Below are 22,330 nucleotides of genomic sequence, written 5' to 3' on the forward strand. Positions count from 1 at the left end.
TCTCAGGCCCCCATGCAGGCCCCGCCCCGGCCCCTCTCTGGCAGGTTGTCGCGAGGTTTGAGGCCGCGGGCCCGGCCCGGGCGGCTGCAATATGGCGGAGGCGGAAGGAGAGAGCCTGGAATCCTGGCTGAGTGAGTATCCGCCGCCGCTTTTGCACGCTCTCGAGCCACCACGGAGCCGCCTGTCCCCGCACCGCTACGCCCCTTCCGCGGCCCCGCGGCGGCGCCGCCTGGCAGCCTGCGCCAGGGCCCGCCGCCGCCGCGAGCGTTCCGCGATCACGCCCCTTCCCCAGCTGGGCGCCTGGCCCCCGCCCCGCTCCTGCTCCCCGGGCCGCGGCGCCTCCTCCCGCTCCGTGCGCGTCGGCGCGAGCTCGGGTCCTGTCCCGGCCTCGCGCACTCGGGAGAGTGACAACCAAGTGCCTCCTACTGACCGGCACCGCGGCTTTGGGGAGACTGTGGTGGGGCTGCGGGCGGCTGGCTCCGGGGCCCCTGCGGCTCCGTGCCTGGCGAGGGGCAGAGCTCTGCATTTGGGCTCGAACTCCGGGAGCGGGGGGTGCTGCTGCGTGTTCACACACACAGCTTCCGAATTGTGATTGCATTCGTGGAGAAGTGACTGCTCGCGCAGGCAGAACGTTTGAAGTGGGACTAATCCAAACAGAAGGAACAGAGCCCTGCCCCCCGCGGCCCCCCGCGCCCCCCGCGCGCGCACCTGGAACATCTTGAGTCATTTTTTGGTAACCTCGGAGCATAGCTGAGGAGCCTCGCCTGATGCTGTAGTTGAGCGGCCTATTGCTACAATTGCTAATTCAGGTTGCTAGTAAGGAAATACGGGTTCCCCTTGTTAGCTGGTAGCACTGTGCTGAATGGTTAGTAACTGAACTTTCCCATGGGTGATAGGAGGCTCCTGGAGACGTCTAAGAGGAAACAGAAACTGGACACGGTGACAAGGCACAAAGGGATGTGTAGATGTTACCTTTTGCAGAGATCTCTTATTTACTAGAGCCCCCAGGTTCTTGGAGGTGATGGCTGTTTCCTCCCAATTGCTTGAACTTTTTAGTAAGAAACTCCCTTCAGGTGGTTGAACCTACCTTACATTGGCAAAATCTTCAGTTACGGGCAGGTCACCACGCCTTCTGTATATGTGGAACTGTTCTCCAGGAAGCTCAAAGTACTCTAAAGACATTCATTTAATTTATTTATCAAGTATTCTAGTGAAGCTGATATTACTGTCACAATTTCACAAAAAGAGGACACCCTGACTAATCAAACCATTTGTCCAGAGCCACCCAACCAGATATAACCACACTGGAATAGGTTTGATTCACAGATATTAATGGGGACATTGGAATAGTTTTAAGTGACCTAAGCTGAGTTAATAGGTTTAGAGTTATTTTGAAATAGGAGAGGTACCGACCTGTTTTTGAGGGAGAGTGGAGATGATGAGAAGGGAATGGGATGGTATCTGTAGCCATTACAGATGTCTCTGACTTAACCATTGTTTGAACATAATTTTTTGACTTTATGATGGTGCAAAAGCAATGAACATTCAGTAGAAACCATACTTCAGATTTTGAACTTTGAACTTTTCTCAGGCTAGCGGTATGCGGTAGGATACTCTCCCATGATGCTGGGCAGCGCCAGCAATCGCAGCTCAACAACCGATGGTCTCCGCTGTACTGTGTTGCCAGTGGTTTTGGATATTGTGTTCTAAGGCTAAGCAATGATATTCAGTAGGTTACATGTATTAAATGCATTTTCAACTTAACGGTATTTTCAACTTATGAAGAATTTATCTGTATATAACTACATCGTAAGCCTTACGATTTAATGGTACAAACTAAAGCAAGTGAACGAACCAGTGTTTGGGCTTTAGCAGCATCTTATTCTAGGTCTTTGTCACTCAGTATTTTGCCAGAATTACAGAAGCCCCTTCTGAGTCCAGTATCTCCAGTCTCTCCCCACCTCCCCTCAGTCCATTCCAAATTCTCCCAGAAGAGCACTTCTGTGTAATCAAGTCGTTCCACTGCCGCATACCTCCTGCCTCCTCTGTGTGGCCTCCTGATACTCTTGCTTGCTTCGGTCAGTCCATGTTCATGTCCCACAAACACACATTACCCTCTTACCTGGAAGCCCTGGTCCCCTTTGCTCACTAAATGCTTTAAAACCCACCCCAGATTTTCCTTCCTCATGAACCATATCTTGATAACATCAGCCTTCTCTAAAGTCCTCTCATTAAACACAGTCAAGCAATATTTAATGAATACCTGCTATGGGAGGTATTGTGAAAACTACGTTCAAGCAGTCTTTGCCTTCAGCTTGATGAAGGTGATGCTGGAGTGGATAAAGCATTCTTAAATTTAAAAAAATAAAATTAAAATATAGGGCAAGAGTCAGAAATGCTAAAATACAGTTTTTTTAAAGTATATTTTATTGATTTTTTTAGAGAGGGAGGAAGGGAGAGCTAGAAACATCAATGTGAGAGAGAGACATCGATTGGCTGATTGGCCGCCTCCTGCATGCCCCCTTCTGGGGATCGAGCCCACAACCTGGCCATGTGCCCTGACCTCTCAGTCCATGAGACAACTTCAATCCACTGAGTCACACTCAGTGGGCCTGAGAGAGCTTTTTTATAGAAATAGGGAAGTCAGGAAGGAGAAGTGTTAAGTTTGTTTTTAGATTCATTTCTGTACCAAAGAAGCACTTACACTTACACATTCTTGTTTTTTGCTCTGGTTCTGTCTCATGCGTTGCATCAGAAAGAGAAAACTTCCTTGGATATTGTATTCTAGGCTAAGCTATGATGTTCAGTAGGTTAGATGTATTAAATGCATTTATGACTTTTGATATTTTCACCTTATGAAGAATTTATCTGGATGTAACCCCATTATAAGTCTTATGACTTAATGTTGTGAACTAGATCAAGTGAACAAGCCAGTGATTGGGCTCCAGTGCATCTTATTCTGAGTCCTTGTCACTCCATGGCCTGCCAGAGTTACTGCAGAAGCCTCTGCTGGGCCCAGGGTGGATCCGAGTCTTGTACTTTTTCTAAAGTCCCTCCAGGGCCTGGCATGCAGTACTTAATCTTCTCTGGGTCCTTAACAAACACTTGGCGATTGACTCAGTCTCTTGATTCAAGACGCTGGCAATGAAGGTTGACTCTCTACTCTTTTCATCTCTTGTTCTTGCCTCTGCTTATTTCTGGGTTATTTGCTACATAGAACTTGTCTCTGGAATGTCTGGGCTCTGAGGGGATGGAGTAGCCAATGCTGCTGTTTCCATCCCTACTTGACTTTATGAGGTTTCACGATGGTCAAGGCTGATGATGGAATTAAGATGAAAATGGGAGCAGGGATTCTAGAGGCACAGACAGAAGAGAGGAAGGCTTTCCACTGCGATCTGAAAATAGAAACCTTGAGTCAGAGGGGCGGTTCTAGAAGTCAGGGTCTGCAACAGAAGCCCTGATGTCACCCCTGTGCCAGGTGATGGTGACTGTTGAGTGGGTAGAAGAAAATGTACATCTGCTGGGGAGGCAGTGGGCACATGGAGAGATCCAGTCACCCAGAATGATCCCCAGAGGTTTCCCCAGTCCTGTGGGCAATTGAGGTTTGCTTTCTGAGCTGGCTGGGGAGCTGCAGGAGACTCTCGGAAGTGGGCTGACCATTGCTGAAACCAGGGCTTTCTGTGCTCCTGTGTAGGCACAATGCTCCCTGAAGATTTGCAGTAGAAAGTTCTACCAAGATAAAAGGAAGTGTGATTCCAGAGAAGTTGAACACAGTGAAAAATAAGCAGGCATATTCTTGGAAGCAGAAATGCTGTTGGAATTCTAGCAGGTCTGGGAAAAATATGGCGTTTGGTGAATGCTTGCTGTCTGTGTGAGTGTGTGAGTGTGAGTGTGTGTGTGTGTGTGTGTGTGTGTAGCAGGGAGAAGGGGGGTCCACATCAGACTATGCATTTGGAAGATGCTTTTCCAATTGTGAACAATGAGAGTGGGTGGGCTGCTTTTTCTTATACCACAAGTATGTGACTACTCCCAAACTAATAGTGATGGGGTGGGTATGGCTTCTCAGACCATTTTATTTTTGTATTCCTACAGCCTCTTGGTGTCATTTGAGAACTTTAAACATCTCAAATGATAGGGATTAGTAACAAAGCCATGCTAACACCTGAGAAGATTTAAGATAACTGGTGGGAGAGACTCGGGGCTTCTCTGGAAGGTGACAGCTAGTAGGTCATTATGGCAGTTAATAGCCACTGTTGATAGAATTAATCTCTTTCCTTCAAGCTTGACATTTTGAAGTGCCTGTTCATTCCCTTTTCAAGATTGAGGACACACATCTCTTTTTTCTTCCAAATATGAACCTGAACCTTTCAAATCTTCTTTTTGTTGTTGTTGTTAATCCTCACCTTAGGGTATTTTTCCATTGATTTTTAGAGAGAGAGGAAGGGGGCGAGAGAGAAAAAGAGAAATATCAGCATGAGAGAGATGCATTGAATGGTTTGCCTCCCGCACAACCCAGGGCTGGGATGGAACCTGCAACCCCGGTACGTGCCCATGACCGGACTCAAACCCAACCCTTCTGTCTGTGGGCCAACGCTCTGACTGCTGAGCCAAACCGGCCAGGGCACCATCGGAGTCTTCTTGCAGCCAGAGCAGAAACACTGCCAGGCAGGTGCAGCTTTCACAGTGCTGCAGCCCCGGCTCTGCCGCTGCGTGGCGTCTGCTGACCTCTTGTGGCTCAGAGCCCTGTGCAGGGACAGATGGGGGAGTGGCACAGAGTCGTTAGGGATTGATTGTGGAGCAAGTGGTTTTTAATGTTAAGAAAACTGACCTGAGAAATCAGAATTCAGGAACTTCTTACAACACCCCTTGTTGGGAGGGGCTTTTCCAAGCCCCTGTCTCTCTGTTGTTGGCCCTGGTGGGAATCTGCAGGAGAGTTCTTGTTTAAAAAGGGTCAGCCTTCCATTTGTCTTCTGAATGTGAAGCCTTAAATTTAGCAAACAGCTTGAGACTGCTTTCTAGAAGAGGTAAACTCCCAAGATTTAACTTGGCGATGGGAACATGTTTTTTAAAAAAAATGTAGCAGAAAGAAAACCTAGTGGGCAAATGAGAAACTGCATTCTAACAACCTCGGTAATGACCAAGAGATGGGAACACATTCAGCCACCCTCCGCTGGGGCCCTTCTCTGCAAGCACAGGTTCTGGGGCTAACAGGGAAAAGGACCCATACGAATATTAGGAGACTTGGCATTTAGCACTGGATTTTAAACCCTCAGTGACCCTCTGAGGACTCTCTGGTGTTAGTCTTAGTCCTTGATAACGGGAGACCATTCAGTCCTGTGGGCACTGACTACTCAATCTTAAATTCTGTTTCTGTGAGCCCAGGGACACATAGCACAACCAGTGGTGCCCTGGTTGGTCGTGCGGGAGGCAGCCACTCGATGTGTCCCTTTCACGTTGATGTTTCTCTCTCTCTCTCCATCTCTCTCCCTCCCACTCTGTCTGAACAAAAGATAGAGGAATGTCCTTGGGTGAGGATGAAAAAATAATAAGATTAAAAAATAAAAATAAATAAAAAACATTTAAAGTATTAAAGAGGTTAGGTCTTTGAAAAAAGTTTTTGAAGGGTATGTAGGAAGCATATTTTCTGAGTATGTATTTTTTATCAAGTATCCCCTTCTTCACCTTCTCCAGGAAAAACTTTTCTTTTGTAATTATTAATTTTTTTATTAAAAAATTTTTTCAATTACAGCTTACATTCGGTATTGTTTTGTGTTAGTTTCAGGATTGCACAATGGTTAGACAATCATATACTTAGCAAAGTGAACCACCTGATAGTTCCAGTACCCACCTGGCACCATATCTAGTTATTACACAATTACTTTTAATTACTAATTGATAAATTTATTAAAGATATGTGATAAATTTTTTCCTTCTTATTGAATTTATTGTGGTGACACTGGTTAACAAAATTATACAGGTTTCAGGTATATTACATTATTATTGACTATATTTCCTATTCTATACCAGGAAACAATTCTTGATCACCCCTACTTGGTTAACACTTAAACTTATTTTTATGTAGCTGGAGTTATCCATATTTATTTGTTATAGTAAATATTTTATATAGGCATATACTTGAATATTTTATTTATTGATTTTTTAATATGTCTTCATTGATTTTTTTTTTAGAGAGGAAGGGAGAGAGTGTGTGTGTGTTTATAATTATTTGTGTGTTGTTTTCTTTCCCTCACCCGAGGATATGCTTCCTTCATTGATTCTACAAAGAGAGAAAGGGAGAGGGAGAGAGAAACATTGATCAGTTGCCTCCCGTACGTGATCTGACCAGGAGTCCAACCTGCAACCGGGACATGTGCCCTGACCGGGAATCAAACCTGAGACCTTTGGTTCAGGGGACGATGCTCTAGCCACTGAGCAACACCGGATTTGTGTTTGTTCTGATGATCATGATCTACTCTAAGCTCCATGAGCTGAGGATTGTTTTCTCCTTCGGACAGCAGGTGGTATTTGTATGTGACTTGCTGCCTGACTGAACTCTTGAGGCTTCTGTTAGAGAAGAAATTTGGAAACAAAGCTTACCTTCGCATCAGTGCCTGAAAAGTATGAAAAAAACCTTCTGTTGTATCCTCCGTGCTCTTTATAACAGTTGTCCTATTCTTGGTTCTGTCCCAAGATAAAGCCACCAATCCTTCCAACCGCCAGGAGGACTGGGAATACATAATTGGCTTCTGTGATCAGATCAACAAAGAGCTTGAAGGGTGAGTCTCAGAGCTGTTAGGGGGCAGGTGACATATTTGGGAAAGTAAAATACTGAGGCCAAGGAGGGCTAGCCAGGTGGCCTCAGTGTCAGTGTCTTGAAAGTGTGGTCTGCTTATCTCCCAGGCCACAGATAGCTGTCCGACTGCTGGCCCATAAGATCCAGTCTCCGCAGGAATGGGAGGCGGTCCAGGCCCTGACGGTAGGTTTTTCATCCTGAGGGTGATCTTCATGAGACCAGGCCTGTTCTGAAGCGTGTGCAGTCGGCTGTTTTACAGATGTGTGTGCCCTTGTGCTGGGCACTGAGGCTTCAAAGCTGACTGCATGGCCTTGTGGTTAGTGGGAGAAGCAGACAGGCTAAGGGAGGAAACCAGAGGCAGGGCCCTGAGCCCAGGGTGGGGCTCAGAGAAGGCTTCTGGAAGAGATGCTGACAGAGCTGTCCTACCAGTTAGGGGTTGGCCAAGAAGAAAAGTGGAGGTGAGTATAATTCATTCTGTAGCGAAAATAATGCCAGTTACTGTTGGAGGCATCACACCAACAGGCAGCTCTTAGTGTTTATTCAGACTGAGGATTTGAGCCGTGGAGCTGTGTGCAGCACCTGGGCGCCTCCAGGCTCTCCCCTAAGCCAAATGAGAAGTCCTAGGGTCCTCCTGACTTCACTGAGGGGCTGGGAAGGTGGGAGAGGGGAAACGGTGATGGGAAGGGTGCTGGACCGCCCACACGCACACCTGTGTTGCAAAGGCTTTCAAACAGTGGTTCTCAACCAGGGTGGTTCTGTCCCCCAAGGGACATTTGGCAATATATAGAGACACTTTTGGTTGTCTCATGTCGGGGTGCTACTGGCCTCAGGTGGGTAGAGGCCAGGGATGCTGCTAAACATCCTGCAATGCACAGCGCAGGTTCCACAGCAAGGAACGACCAGCCCAAGATGTCAGTGATTGTAAAGGTGAAAAACCCACCTTTACAAAGACAGAAGCCAAGAAAGGGAGCCTTGGCCTGGCCCTTGGCATAAACTGCAGATACTGAAAACTTACGATAGTTTTATGGCCCCAGAAGGAAAGTAGATGGAAGCAGAGGGAGGGAACGTATTGTGTCACCTAAAATGGAGAAAACAATGAAAACTGTATCTCCCAACTCCCCAAAATGTTGATCAGCTTGTGGAAAGAACCCTGGACCTTGAGTCAGAAACTTGCTCCGGGTCTCATTTTTTTCATCTGAAAACAGAATATCGCGGGAAGGCACCTACTAGAACTCGAGTTCCATCGTCTTGTTATCCGGGTTTCTTGAGCTTCCCCAGAAGAGATTTGCAATTTGAGGAACATGGGATGTCCCTGGGTCTGTGCTCACAACCCTTCCTGATTAGTTCCTTCCTTGGGTGAATATTTATTCAGTGCTTGGCTGAGTGCAGTCCCACCCAGACCCAGTGCCTCTCCTTTGTGTGGCTGCAGGTGCTGGAGGCATGTATGAAGAACTGTGGGAGGAGATTTCATAATGAAGTGGGAAAGTTCCGATTTTTGAATGAGTTAATCAAAGTTGTCTCTCCAAAGGTGAGTCAGTGGCAGTTTCCTCATTTCTCGGAGCTTCCTTCATTTCTCCCCCTCACCCATCCGACTGGTTTTCACTGCACAGCCAGCATCTCCATGGATCTGAATTCTCCATGTCCTGCCCTTAGAGAGCTGGGCTCTGAGGGTAGCAGGATGACCATACAGGCCATGGGGACAGACAGACCTCTCTGAAGGGCTCCCAGCCTAAACGTGACATAGCGTGGCAGCAGCTGTGTGTGTATCCAGGGTGGGCCTGCATAGCGCAGGCCCCCGGGTTCCTAGGAACAGCAGCCCTTCGTCTGGCCGGTCTCACATGGATACAAGGAGCTAGCTCCCTCATTACTCAGCCACTCAGGTTCATTTGCCCAGTTGTATTGCCTAAGCTCTGGGCACCCGCTTACAGCAGAGGGACTGCTTGTTTATGCTAAAGACGTTAACCCCTTTGAGATGAAGTGCAGTTGTGTTTCTGGCAGATTGTGCGTGGAAATTCAGGGACGAGTTCCCAGCCCCCTGCCTACCCACAGACCACCCCAGATGGATAGGGCTCTGCCACAAATAGCATTCTCTCCTCCTGCTCCGGTGCGGTCTCACACACCTGATCCCTGCTGCTGAGGACTCTAACTTATTAGTGACCGTTTCACTGCTGTGAAGAGAGCCTCCCACTGTCTCTGCCCCCAGACTGCAGTTCCTAGTTTTCCCATTTCCTTTTGCTTTAGTACCTGGGGGACAGGGTGTCTGAGAAAGTGAAGACCAAGGTTATTGAGCTGCTTTATAGCTGGACATTGGCCCTGCCTGAAGAATCGAAGATCAAGGATGCCTACCACATGCTGAAGAGGCAAGGTATGTGCCTACCTCACCTCAGTCTCCACGCCGCCCCAAAGGCTGACCGGTACCAGGAAGGACGAGGGGGTGTCTGCTGTCCCCAGGCTATATCTCTTCCTCCCTCCCGAAGACAATGGGACAAGCTTGGCTAGGGTTTGATGAGATGAGGTGTGTGTAGCCTGCTCTGTCCCTGCCCCTGCAGGTTCTCCCGGTCATAGGGATGTGCCCTTGCCGTGTGAGGAAGGGCAGCAAGGTGGCCTCAGCCTGAGCGAACACTCTGCCTTGTGTCACCTTTCAGGCATAGTGCAGTCTGACCCACTGATCCCTGTGGACCGGACACTGATCCCCTCTCCACCACCTCGTCCCAAAAATCCTGTCTTTGATGATGAGGAGAAATCCAAGGTAAAATGCATCGAGCCTGCAGAGTCCTCAGGCAAGATGTAGTCTCACTCGTGCTGTGGGAAGCTCCGTTTTCTCCGGGGTCTCCCCAAGTGGGTGCTATCGTTGCCTTCACCTTTGCTACCCTTCTTGTCCAGCTTTTAGCCAAGTTGTTGAAAAGCAAAAACCCAGATGACCTCCAAGAGGCCAACAAGCTCATCAAGTCCATGGTGAAGGAAGTAAGTGGGCCCTGGGCCTTGGGATGGAGGAGCCGGTGACAGAGCGGAAGTCCTTTCCCTTGGCAGTAGGCCTGCTGTAGCAAGAGTGGATGGGGCCAAGTTTGGGGGTGGGAGGAGGACTATTATTTTAAAAATAAAAACTGTAAACTGGGTCTGAGGCCCATGGTTCCCAAGAACTGTGCATTGAGAGGAGCCTTCAGGGGGACCAGCCTCCCTCTTGTGTTCTCTGCTGTGACCCGTGCTTTGCAGGATTCTGTGGTTCAGTGGGACTAGTCTAGTTGAGCTCTTTCTCCTTCATCCTCTTTGCAGGACGAGGCACGGATCCAGAAGGTGACCAAGCGTCTGCACACTTTAGAGGAGGTTAATAACAACGTGAAGCTGCTCAGTGAGATGCTGCTTCATTACAGCAAAGAGGATTCGTCAGAGGCAGACAAAGAGCTCATGAAGGTAGCCTCCACCCCCAGAAGAGCTGGGCTCTGGGCAAGGGAGCCAGCCTTTCTGAGTGCCTGCTCTTTTGAAGATGTTGCTACACATCTGGTGATCCCTACCTTATGAATCGACATGGCAGCCGGGTGGAGGGGATTGCGCCCCCATTTGACACGAGCCATGATTGACTTGCCCTGGGCAGAAAGAGCTGTGTGCATAAGCGAGTCTCTGTGACTCTGAGACCTTGTTCTCAGCCTTGCCTCCTGCAGAGAGGCCCCTGTGCCCCCAGTGTGGCACCTCAGTTCTTGGTCACATTGGTACTCTGAATTGTGAGCATGTGCCAGCTGAGAGGCGGAGGGGATGTACTTTCCCTGTCCATCCTGGTGACTCCTCCGCCTGAGCAGGTAGGATGACACAGTGTGGTCCAGGCTGGCAGCAGAGGACTTGTGCTCTGCGCCCAGCTCTGCCAGTAACTGACCATGGTGCCAGGAGAGCCTGTGATTTTCTCGCATGATCTCCAAGGGCCTTGTAGGCCTGATTTTTATGTGTGGGTCTCTTTCAGGAGCTGTTTGATCGGTGTGAGAATAAGAGGCGGACGTTATTCAAACTAGCCAGTGAGACAGAGGACAATGACAATAGTTTGGGTGAGTGAAAAGACCAATTAACAAGGATGACCCAGGAACTGGATTTGTGTGTGGTGGGGGGAGTTGTCATGGCTAGGAATGAGAGGTCTCTTTTCTGCTCTAGGGGATATCCTGCAGGCCAGTGACAACCTCTCCCGGGTCATCAACTCATACAAAACAATTGTTGAAGGGCAGGTTATCAATGGTGAGGTGGCCACCTCAACCATGTCTGACTTTGAAGGTAAAATGTTTTGGTTCCTCATTCTGGACCCCTTCAGACCAGCCGAAATCCCTATCACCAAGCCCTAGGTTGACCAGTCTGTCAGCCCATGGGGCCCAAAGGGATTCTAAGCCATTCCAAATGGTTCTTCAGCTTCCCAGAGGCCAGGGGATTGGATAGGGCTCTCCCCACCTACCTTCACTTTTCTGTCTAGTTGGCACAAATGCCCTTGGATTAGGCCATCGCCTGTGCTCAGGATTTAGGCCTCCTGCTGTGTAGCCACTGCAGCGGCCCCTAATTATTCCTGTTCCCACCCATTCATTCATCCAGGAAACCACCACTCCAGTAACCAAGGCACTCTCATCGACCTTGCGGAGGTGGATGCACCAAGCAGCTCGTCCCCAGTGCTGGCTCCAGCCCCCACCCCACCTTCCTCGGGCATCCCTATCCTCCCCCCACCCCCCCAGACCTCAGGACCTGGGCGCAGCCGCTCATCCAGCCAGGCTGAGGCCCCCTCAGGGTCCAACACAAACAATGCCCTCTGCTTGCTGGATGAGGAGCTGCTCTGTTTGGGTGCGTCCTGGAGGGAGGAGGGAGGCTGTAAAGGGCTGCCTCTGACAGACCTGGTAGAGAAGAAAGGGGTGCGGAATTGGGAGGTCTCCAGGGTTTCCCATGTGCTTAGCAAGGGCGGGGAAGGCTCAGTTGTAGGGAAAGGGATTTCCATGTCCCTCAGGCTACCAGGGCAGTCTAGCAGACTCGGGTGGAAAAGGTAGCTCCAGTGTCTTCCTCCTCCGCTTCCGCCTCCCAGAAGCCCCCCCTGGAGGTTGCCTGGAGAATATATTACTGTTTTTGTTGTGTGACCCTAGGGCTGAAGCTGCCCTAGCCCAGTGCTTCTGCTCATCACAGACATCTTTGTTCTCAGGCCTTACTGATCCAGCCCCTAGGGCTCCTCCCAAAGAGTCAGCTGGAAATGGCCAGTGGCCCCTGTTCCAGGTAGGTACACAGGTGACATCACTGAAGCACTGGACAACCTTGACTTGTTAGTATTCTCTTTCCCAGCTAGTCCTCAGCTGTAGTTAGCCGCAGCCCCACTATCTTTAGCTCCTGGGGCCCTGTCCTTGGAGGGCTGCTAGTTCAGCGGGGTTACAAAGGAGCCAGGGGTGGAAAGCCGAAACCCTCGGCACCCCTTGCTCACCCATACTTTCCATTCCCAATAGAATGAACAGTCGGATCTAGACTTCTTCAGCCCCAAACCCGGGACTGCTGCTTGTAGCCCCACAGACGGGCCTGTCCTCCAGCCCTCAGCAACCCCTGCAGACAACTCCCAGACTCCACTGCCGCCACCCTTCCCAGCTCCTGTGGTCCTAGCCAGCGTTTCTGCTCCAAAAGCAGGCTTTTTGTTCCCCACTGGACTGGCTCCAGCTTCAGCCCCAAAGGCTGAGCCCTCAGCCCCTGGGTACCATGGCTCAGCTTTGGGCGACAGCACCCTGCACCAGCTGGATGCCCTCGATCAGCTTCTAGAAGAAGCCAAAGCGTAATGAGTGGGAGAGGAGGGGTTGGGGAGGTCTTTTGATCTGACACTGGAAAGGAAGCTAGGGAGGGGGGTAAGAGCCAGCTCCCCTGGGGGTAGGGGGATACTTTGTGAGGGGTTGGCCTAGTTTCCTTGGTCTCTGATTTGCTTTGTCCTTCCTGCCCCCTAGGACCTCAGGCCTGGTGAAACCCATTTCCTCCAGCTTGGTTCCTGGGGCCACAACCTCCCCTCTGATCCCCACCAGCACCACAGCTAGGCCTCTCCTGCCGTTCTCCGCGGGGCCTGGCAGCCCTCTCTTCCAGCCACCGGTCTTCCCACCCCCGGGGAGCCCAGTGAGGGGGCCTGAGCTTTCCCTGGCCAGTGTCCATGTCCCCCTGGAATCTATCAAGCCTAGTAAGTGTTGGAAGCTTGGGGTGGGAGGGGAAGTGGGGCCCCCACTTTGTAAGCCCTGTGGGGAGATGGGTGGGTCAGTACAGGCTCTCCTTGCTGGGGTCCCTTAGAGTTGAATGTGACCAACTCACTTCTTGTTCTGGCTGCTGCACACTCGTGTGAAGTTCTGACAGGTTCTTTCCCAGACTCCTTCAGGGAGCACTACTCTCCCCGCTTGCCTGCAGCAGCTACCCGTGGGGGGTTGTTGACCTTCTCTCTCCTTCCACACCCACCCGCGACCTTCTTACAGGCAGCGCCCTTCCTGTGACAGCCTATGATAAAAACGGCTTCCGCATCCTCTTCCACTTTGCCAAGGAGTGTCCGCCAGGTCGGCCTGACGTGCTAGTGGTGGTTGTGTCCATGCTGAATACAGCTCCCTTACCCATCAAGAGCATCATGCTGCAGGCTGCAGTACCCAAGGTATTTCCTATGGCCTCTAGAGACAAATTACCTTATCATGAACCCACTGTGTTGAGGGTCTCAGTGGCTAGCACACGACCATAGTGACCACACTTGGTTCCATCTTGGCACCTGCTGTCTCTCTTCAAAGGAACTTTCTCTTCCTCTTTAGTCAATGAAAGTAAAGTTACAGCCACCCTCTGGGACAGAGCTCTCTCCGTTTAGCCCCATCCAGCCACCTGCAGCCATCACCCAGGTCATGCTGCTGGCTAATCCGCTGAAGGTGAGCTGGAAGCCCCAGATCAGGACCACCTCCTACCTCCAAGCCCTTGCCCCAGGCCACCTCCCAACCAGAAGTGTCGTGGTACCATAGCATTTACCCTGTCCCTTCCCTACCCTGGTCCAGTGGCTGAGCAAGGACGGGGTGGTGGGAACAAGGCCTGTTAGAACAGAAAACTTCAGGGTAATGGAGCCTCACATACTGCTCCCCTGTCACAGGAGAAGGCAAGGCTTCGGTATAGGCTGACCTTCGCCCTGGGGGAGCAACTGAGCACGGAGGTGGGTGAGGTGGACCAGTTCCCTCCTGTGGAGCAGTGGGGGAGCCTATGACCCCAGAGGATGCTGTCATCTCCACTCTGAGGCCCAAGCAGGCTGCCGAGACAGGAGGGCTCTCCAGGTCCAGCCGTTTTCCATGTCCTGACCACAGTGCTTGGAGCTTTGGTATGGAATGGGCCTCTGGGGTTGCTGCCAGGAACTGAGCTACTGCTATGACAGTCTCTCCTCCTTTGGCCCCTTAAAAGGACCTGCTTTTATCTACCTGTGACTTGAAGTGGCCATGTACTGTTGGGTGAGATATGGCCCCAGACTGCACTGTCGCCCTGGGAACACAGACCAAAGGCTGGAGTAGGTTTTCCCCTCATGTTGGCATCCCCTGATGCCACAAGGGAGGATGTCTCTAAAGAGACTGGGGGCCCTCCCTCAAGGACCAGGTCCTCGCCGCCACCCCACTCCCGCCATGCTACTGTGTGCTTCCCTTGCTGGCAGGCTCCTCCTGCTCCTACCTCCAGAGCGGTGGGCAAAGTCCCGTGGTCCCAAATGAGCCTGTGCTCAGAGAAAGGAGCGGGTGTGCTGCCTTCCACGGGCGGCGTCAGCCTGGAATGGCCACTGGAAAAGTGTGTGCTTGTCCTCGGTGGTGGCAGGCTGTGTCCTATGGACATCTCCACAGGACACTGGCACTCAGCCTATTAGAAACAGAACTTGGTCCCAAGGCAGCCTAAACTAAGGTAGAGAAAGTGGAAGAGAACCAGTGTTTCCCCTTCTCCAGAAGCAGGTACTCAGAGCTTTCTGTGAAAAGTGTGCCTCCTACCACGGGAACAGGCCAGCCTACTCACTACCTCTTGCTTGCCATGAAACGAACTGCTGTCTTGCCCTTCGAGTCTCTGAAGGGAGGACAACTGCCCCCCACCTGTGTTCCCTGCCTTGACCTACCCTTCCTCCCCAAGATGGCCTGTGGTATAGGATACCGTTTGGAACAGAAGGCCTCAGGGTCGGGCACACTGCACTAGCCTTACCCGCTGCCCAGAAACTGTCAGCTGCTGAGGGGTACTGTCAGCGAGATGTTGGGTCTGGAGGTGGTGAGATTGGGGGCCGTGCTTGAATCGAGTCACCAGACCCTATTGCTTCAACAGTGCTCAGCCCCAGCTGCCTCACCGGGCAACGGGCAAGAGCGAGCCACCAGCTGGGGCAAGAGCGAGCCACCAGCTGGGGCAAGAGCACGCAGCTCACCTGAACTCAGCTGGAAAGGCTCAGGGCCCACTTCCCTCACATCTCAGCAGGCAGGTCGCACTGCTTCGTTAGGGTAGGTCAAAAGTGAACTCATTTCAGTACTTAAGGAATAAATCCAAGATTTCCATAAGACTGGCTGTTGCAGCCCTGGGAAAGTCTGTGGGGTTACTACATGGAAATGTACCTTTATAATAAGCTTTAGACATTAAAATTATTTATGAGTGTTACTGTTGAGGTCACACTTTCGTGACAAACAGCTATGCTGGATATATCAACTCTGCTGCCCTTATTTTGCTGCATGTTAAATAAAACCATTTCCACCCTACTTGGAATCCTTCTAACACAGACACCATTTATCCTGCCGAGGGCGGCGGGGCGGGTGGGGCAGCACCACGCACAAATTCCAGATATAGCCGTCACCTAGATTTTTGTTAAAAAGTACAGGTTCCTGGACCTTTTTTTTTTTTTTAGTATCCCAAGGATACTTTTTCCATTTATCTTTAGACACAGTAGAAGGGAGGGAGACAGAAACACTGATGCGTTCACAGGGGACGTAGATAAAACCTCCCTAGCTGAATCCTGTAGGAACTTGCCTTATATTTGCAAAAAAAACCATTTATTTTTTAAAAACTGTATATACATTGCCTTACAAAGATATCATGCTGGAGCAGCTCTCAGCTAGCCTCAGGAACCTTCCAACGAGCCTTCCTTTATAATTGCCCGAGCCAGATTTCGTGCAAGAGAAAGTCTCAGCATTTCCACCTTGGTGGTCTCTATGTCATCATCCTAAGAGCAAAAAGAGCCAGTATGAGGCACAGCAGGAAGTGATCATTCTTTAAAGCTCCCAAGGGCTCTATCTAATCCAAAAACAGGTCATTTGACATTCAGCAATAGCGTCCAACAAGTTCTCAATGAAAGAGCTGAATGCAAAGGACCACTGCAACTGATTGACAGGAAAGAGAAATACAAGAGATCAAAATGCTAGAATCACCCCCTTTTTTCCCAAAAGAAGTTGGTATGTCACAGTAATAGGTTAAGAGGTAATTTAAGAGGCACAAGAGTTTGTAAGGGGCCAGCGTTTGCGGAAGGAAGTGGGAGAAGCCAGAGATAGAGGGAGCCTTTTCTTATCTCCCTTGTGAAACCAACCCAGAAAGCTAAAATGACCTGGAGTTGCTGGGCATCAGGCTCTCCATGCACTGGTCGTCCTGAGGTCAAGTCCTCCAGACATCGTAGCAGCTCGTATGTTTGATCTGCTGAAAAAATCACCTAGGAAGAGAGAAGCTGCTTCGCTTAGCTCCTTACAGCTGAGGCCTACTACATGATGTAGGCCTGGGCCCAAGCTCAGACATGGCCTTTCTTACATGCCCTTGGGAGGGGTGCACTTTGTAGATGCAGCCCTGGGCTGGGTATGATCACTAGGCAACTGCCTCATTTCAAGTTAAGTATATTTTCTTGTGTGGATATTAGATTTCCAGAGTGGGTGCTATCGGGTACACCTACCTAGGAGATGATGTATGTTTACTCATCTGCACCAGCTACAGAATGAAGCACTGTCGAGACTACAAAAATTGTGGGCTCAACCTCAACCTGTACCTGTTTCTGTTCCAAAAGGGGTAGGGCATCCGTTAGGAGTGTCATCCAGAAAGACCGCGGGGCAATCTGAGAAGTCATCAGTGACAGAAGAAGAGAAGCCGCATCAACAAAACGCTTGTCCCCGTATAACCGATGGAATTCACGATACTTTCCTATTGAGGAAAGAGCACTAGGTCACCTTTGGCTCTAAACAAGAGAAGACACACCCAGGCCAGCCATTCCACAGAGCAGAGAGATTCTTCCAAAGTGGTGTCCAAGCTCAGGGACCAGTGAGACCAGAAAAGAATTCAAAACACACGCTGTGACGGGGCTCAAACCAGCCAAACCTGGGAGAATGTAAGCATTAAAATAAAGTCATGGGTTATAACAGATTGAACAAAATAAACCAGGAATCCATTACTAATGTAAATAAAAGAATAAACAGGGACAAAGGGAAAGCCTTCCACATGCTGGGATGCCAATTAAAACAAGGAATGGAAGTCGGAAAAAGCATAGTAGCCACTAAAATTAGGGGGTGAAAGTTTGGTGAGGAATAAGACATTTAAATAATTAGTAAATCAAAGGGGAAGTCAGTGCTGCACAGAGACAGCTGGTGGATGTCACTTTAATCAATGACCAAAGCAAACTTCAACAAGGGGACACACAGCACTGAGGACACATCACTTTGGTGGCATTCCTGCCCCAAATACATCTAAATCTGATCACGAGGAAATATCAGATAAACCCAAACTGAAGACATTCTACAAGAGGGCTGAATTGACTCTGCAAAATGCTATGGTTAAGAAAAGCAGAGGCACCCAAAAGAGGTATTAAAATTAAATCCGTGAACTTGCACATGATCAAGGGCATCACTGAGACAACGGTGTAATCAGAACCAGAACTGTGGCCTGGTTGGTGTGGTTCAGTGTTCAGAGCATCAGCTCTTACACCAAAGGGTTGCAGGTTTTGATTCCTGGTCAAGGGCACACACTGGGCTTGCAGGTTCGATCCCCAGTTCCAGAGGCAACCAATTGATGTGTCTCTCACATGGGTGTTTCTCCCCACCCACCCCCTTGCCCCCAACTCTAAAAATCAATGAAAACAATATCCTTTGGTGAGGATTAACAACAACAAAAATATGAACTATGGATTATGTGAGAGTATTGTATCAAGTGAAATCAGATTTTGATAGGTGTGATTATACAAGAGCATGTTCTTTTTTTAACAGTGTGTTTATTGACTTTTTAGAGAGAGAGGCAGAAACGATGAGAGAGAAACATCGATCAGCTGCCTCCTGCATTCTCCCCACTGGGGATCGAGCCCACAATCCAGGCATGTGTCCTGACCAGAAATTGAACTGGGACCTCTCAGTCCACGGGACAGCGCTCAATCCACTGAGCCACACTGGCCGGATAAGAGCATGTTCTTAAGAAATACATGCTCAAGTACTTATGAAGAAAGGGGAACAACAATGTCTCCAATTTATTTTCAGATTATTTCAAAAAACCCAATTGAAAGAATAAAACAAATGAGGCAAAGTATAAAAAATGTGGATAAAGTATACATGAGAGTTTCTTATTCCTTACACTACTTTTGCAACTTTTCTCAAAGTTTGAAATTACTGGAAAATAAAATATTACCAAAAGATATATTTTGCAGTCTGGCACACAGGGTTCTGTGTGGTTTGGAGTTTGGGCTTAACAGGAAGGAAACAATGGAGAAGTCTAGAACACTTTCTCCAATCACCACAACTGTCCATTTGTGCCAACAGTCTAGGGGACATAGCCCAGAGACACTCACCCAAGAATGTCAGTCGATCACTGAGCATCATGGCTGGCCCCAGGTTGTCGATGAGATCCAAGTCGGAAAAGCAGCCTCGCTCACAGTAATCCCTGAGGAACCTGCAAGGCCAGGCCTGAGATTAGGGCAGCAGTCCCAGGCCCACCTCCTCAGCCTCCCAACGTCCCAGGCAGTTCCCAGGAGGCTGACACTTGTTGAACCCACCTGTCCGACACCAGTGTGGCAAAGGCGGCATCTTTGGCTCGAATGCTCCAAGAGAGGGCGGAGCCCAGGCGATTGTTCCGGACAGCTTTCATAGCTAAGATCTTACAAATGCTTCGCACTTCACAGGCAAAAAGAGAAAAGGCAAACCTTTCACCCTACGAATCATTCCTAAACCCTGCAGCCTGCCCACCTCCTCGCAGCCTTCCACAGCCGCCTCCACAGGACCCAAACGCAGCTTGGTCAGCAGAACTGGGAACTCGGGTTAGAAGGGGCCTGCTGCCTGTTAACAGTGTGACCCACCCTGACAGAACTGGCTTCGTGAGCTTTGATTTCAGGGGTGGCAATAAAGTATTTTATTGCTCCCTCCAGATCAGCTCTTCCACTACTGTTCCAGGTGCCAAAAATCCTATCATCCCTTGGGTCTTGAATGCCATCTGCTTTCACAGTCATACACATGCAAGTGCCTCTGGGAAGAATAACTTAGGTTTTTATCACTCAGCAGTCAGAAGAGGCAAACCTCATTCCCTCCCTGTTCCTCCAAAGCCACCTCTGGTCCTGCTTCCTCAGAGCCAGCCTTAGCTAGCAAGAGCAACCCACTTGAACAGGTAAACTCAAAGTGACCCCAGCTCCGACCTCTTAAAGTAAGTAAGAGAGAAGTGGGTTGGGAACATTTTTTAAAAGGTGATGTGCTCACCCGGCCGGTGTGGCTCAGTGACTGAGCATCAACCCATGCACCACGAGGTCACCAGTTGATTCTTGGTCAGAGCACATGCTAAGCCCCAGGTTGTGGGCCAAATCCCCGGTGGGGGGCATGCAGGAGGCAGCCAATCGATGTTCTCTCTCATCGATGTTTCTATCTCTCCCTCTCGCTCTAAAGTCAATAAATAAAAAAATAAAAAGGTGACGTGCTCCAGCCCGGCTGGTGTGGCTCGGTGGACTGAGCACTGTCCCATGGACTGAGAGCTCCCAGTCTGATGCCTGGGTTGCAGGCTCACTCCCCAGTAGGGCACAGTGCAGGAGGCAGCTGATCGATGTTTCTCTCTCTCTCTCCTTTTTCTCTAAAAAATCAATCCAAAAAAAAAAAGGTGACGTGCTCTATTGCTTCCAGGTCCCAAAGGATCCCTAGCTCTTTGTCCCTCCCCAGCAATGTTGCTGTTTTGGTTTACTTCTTGGCACCCAGTACCTGGCCTCTCTGCAGTCTAGCTGGCATGGCGTAAACACAGGGCTGTGCTGGAGGAGGGACGACCCACCTTGCTCAGTCATCTGCCGCTGCTCACAAATCCGCAGCACCTTGAGGGCTTTCTGCTCGGTGCTCAGGGGGATGCGCTCAATGTGCAGCTCCAAGGAAACTCGGCCCAGCTCAGGGCAGTAGTCAAAGTAATCCACCCCCAACTGCCACAGGCTGCGAAGGTCCAAGGAGAACAGGCATGAGGGCCTAGCAAGTCTAGGTGCTGCCACGGAACTCTGGGATTGGAACGCAGGATGACTCATCTCCAGAGCATTGTAGCCTTCAAGGAACCAGACTGGAGAACACAGTCGAAGCTCCGATGGCACCCACATGCTGAAGAGCACCCTGCTGTCACCCCTTAGGGGAATTCCTACCTGTGATGAGCAAACAGCCCCGAGGCATATTCTAGCAGAAGGAACTCTCTCATGTTGGATCCGAAGCTGGAATAAAACATAACATGAGACCAAGACTCCTGGTCTTCTCCATTCAGGGCCCCCTTCCACGTCCCTTCTAGGCCTTCAGCTCACCCCTTGAGGGCCTGGGGGGGGGGGGAAGAAAAGGGTGGGCATGGTCACGCACACTTACTAGAGGTTGTGTGACTGGAGGAGTTTGCAGTGATCCAGCAGGTCAGTCAGATGGGCCACAAACCACCAGTTGCTCAGGGCGATGCTACAGGGCAAACACCAAGGCAAGAAGGAAAGTCAAGGTGAGAAGCCATGGCCCACATGGAGTGGGGCAGGAGCAGGAACCCCACATGTCCTTTGCTTAAAAAGAATGGGAGGGACAGTGATGAGCTGGAATCTGTCCGGGAGCAGATGAACAGTTTCTCCTGGCTATGTGGGGCTAACAAGAGACACCAAGTGTTCCATCACCAAAGCAGCAGCCAGGGAGGGATACATATCTATGGGGAGCGTCACACAACGAGAGAAAATCCAGACATCCAATCAGATGCGAAGAATGTGGGCACAAAATGTACAAGAAAAGGACTAAAAGATTGGTGGTTTCTGCACAAGGATGACACGCAAATTTATGAAGCGTTCCATATATTTTTAGAAAAGATAAATAAAGATTGGTGGTTTCTGATGCTCGATGAGACATAGAATTCAGAGGAATGTCTTCATCTGCATTTGGACATGCTGATGTTTCTCGTTGTGAAGCTGTTGATTAGTATGTTTTATGAATACAACCATACACATGTGACTTCATTTTGGAAACCATCTTGTGTTCCAGCCGGTGTGGCTCAGTGGTTGAGCGGCGACCCACACACCAAGAGGTCGCCGGTTTGATTCCCAGTCAGAACACAAGCCCAGATTGTGGGCCTGATCCCCAGTGGGGGGCATGCAGGAGGGAGCCAATCTATGTTCTTTCTCATCAATGTTTCTATCTCTCCCTCTCCTTTCCTCTCTAAAAAATCAATACAGAAAAAAAATGAGCCCTGGCCAATTTGGCTCAGCGGTTAGAGCGTCGGCCTGCGGTCTGGAGAGACCCGGGTTCGGTCCCCGCTAAGGGCATGTACCTCGGTTGCAGTTTGTCCCCGGCCCTAGTTGGTCGTGCGGATGGCAGCCACTCGATGTGTCCCTTTCACGTCAATGTTTCTCTCTCTCTCTTCCTCTCTCTCCCTCCCACTCTATCTGTACAAAAAATGGAAAAATATCCTCGGGTGAGGATAAAAAAAAAAAAAGAAAGAAAAAAAATGAACGTTTCTAAAGCCTTCTAAAGAACTAATTAAGGCCCTGGCTCAGTGCTTAAGAGTCCCGGGTTCGGTTCCCGCTAGGGGCATGTACCTCAGTTAAAGTTTGTCCCTGGCCCCGGTTGGGGTCGTGTGGGTGGCAACCACTCGATGTTTCTCTCTCTCTCTTCCTCCCTTTCTCCCTCCTGCTCTATCTGAAGACAAATGCAAAATGTCCTTGGGTGAGGATTAAAAAAAAAAAGAATCAAGTTTGTTGGAGACCACTGTTACATCATCACCTGTTTGTTAACTCTCTAGCACCATCTTGTACAGAGCACACTAATGCACTTACTGTCAGAGTGCACACATCATTTTTTGGTACATTTTCATTTGTTACTTAGCACAGGCCTTTCTGTATTTGTAGATAATGCTTGCCTATTTTCTAAGTCTTGGGAGAGAGAAAAGAACCTTCAATGGTTTCTTTCTGTAAGGCAAAGCCAACCCAAGTGAAGTGGATGGCGCCGACTACTAAGGCAGGTGCAGTTTCCTAAGTGTAATCATTCATTAATGTGAAAAAATATGTTTTCAGGATATAAAAAGAATAGGGACGGTTTACACTAAATTACTGGATGTTTAAAACTTCTGCCTTGATCTGAGGGACATGGATACTCAGACACTCCACCTGTT

At 49.6% G+C, this 22,330-nt stretch overlaps 2 protein-coding genes across 4 annotated transcripts in view; one reads left to right on the plus strand and one right to left on the minus strand.

Moving 5' to 3' along the window:
* Positions 1–32: 32 nt before the first annotated feature.
* Positions 33–16,841, plus strand: GGA3 (golgi associated, gamma adaptin ear containing, ARF binding protein 3). Of its 3 annotated transcripts, none has more exons than XM_036269451.1 (17): positions 33–131; positions 6,692–6,776; positions 6,901–6,976; positions 8,223–8,321; positions 9,035–9,158; positions 9,439–9,542; positions 9,677–9,757; positions 10,067–10,204; positions 10,746–10,827; positions 10,931–11,047; positions 11,357–11,599; positions 11,949–12,019; positions 12,244–12,560; positions 12,727–12,950; positions 13,237–13,406; positions 13,558–13,668; positions 16,782–16,841. In XM_036269451.1, exons 1-17 carry the CDS (start codon positions 92–94, stop codon positions 16,785–16,787), a joined length of 2,088 nt encoding a protein of 695 aa, XP_036125344.1. In that variant the 5' UTR covers positions 33–91; the 3' UTR covers positions 16,788–16,841. The 3 variants fall into 3 exon arrangements, with proteins under 3 accessions (XP_036125344.1, XP_036125342.1, XP_036125343.1); XM_036269449.1 differs by lacking the exon at positions 16,782–16,841 and adding an exon at positions 13,884–15,485; XM_036269450.1 differs by lacking the exons at positions 8,223–8,321; positions 16,782–16,841 and adding an exon at positions 13,884–15,485.
* NUP85 (nucleoporin 85) overlaps positions 15,769–22,330 on the minus strand; it is a 29,209-nt gene continuing 22,647 nt past the window's right edge. Inside the window, exons 12-19 of the mRNA XM_036269452.1 lie at positions 20,560–20,643; positions 20,349–20,414; positions 19,997–20,148; positions 18,747–18,864; positions 18,543–18,643; positions 16,764–16,915; positions 16,335–16,436; positions 15,769–15,956 (exon numbers count right to left, since the gene is read on the minus strand). Of these exons, the coding sequence (XP_036125345.1) occupies positions 15,855–15,956; positions 16,335–16,436; positions 16,764–16,915; positions 18,543–18,643; positions 18,747–18,864; positions 19,997–20,148; positions 20,349–20,414; positions 20,560–20,643 (877 nt within the window). The 3' untranslated portion in view covers positions 15,769–15,854. The remainder of the gene's footprint in view (positions 15,957–16,334; positions 16,437–16,763; positions 16,916–18,542; positions 18,644–18,746; positions 18,865–19,996; positions 20,149–20,348; positions 20,415–20,559; positions 20,644–22,330) is intronic.

Source organism: Molossus molossus, unplaced genomic scaffold, assembly GCF_014108415.1.
Source record: "Molossus molossus isolate mMolMol1 unplaced genomic scaffold, mMolMol1.p scaffold_m16_p_19, whole genome shotgun sequence".
NCBI lineage: Eukaryota > Metazoa > Chordata > Mammalia > Chiroptera > Molossidae > Molossus > Molossus molossus.

Coding starts and splice junctions, on each gene's coding strand:
- GGA3 (XM_036269449.1), top strand. CDS start 92: ATGGCGGAGGCGGAAGGAGAGAGCCTGGAATCCTGGCTGA. Junction 132..6,691: donor GAGCCTGGAATCCTGGCTGA/GTGAGTATCCGC, acceptor TTCTGTCCCAAG/ATAAAGCCACCAATCCTTCC. Junction 9,543..9,676: donor ATGATGAGGAGAAATCCAAG/GTAAAATGCATC, acceptor CTTCTTGTCCAG/CTTTTAGCCAAGTTGTTGAA.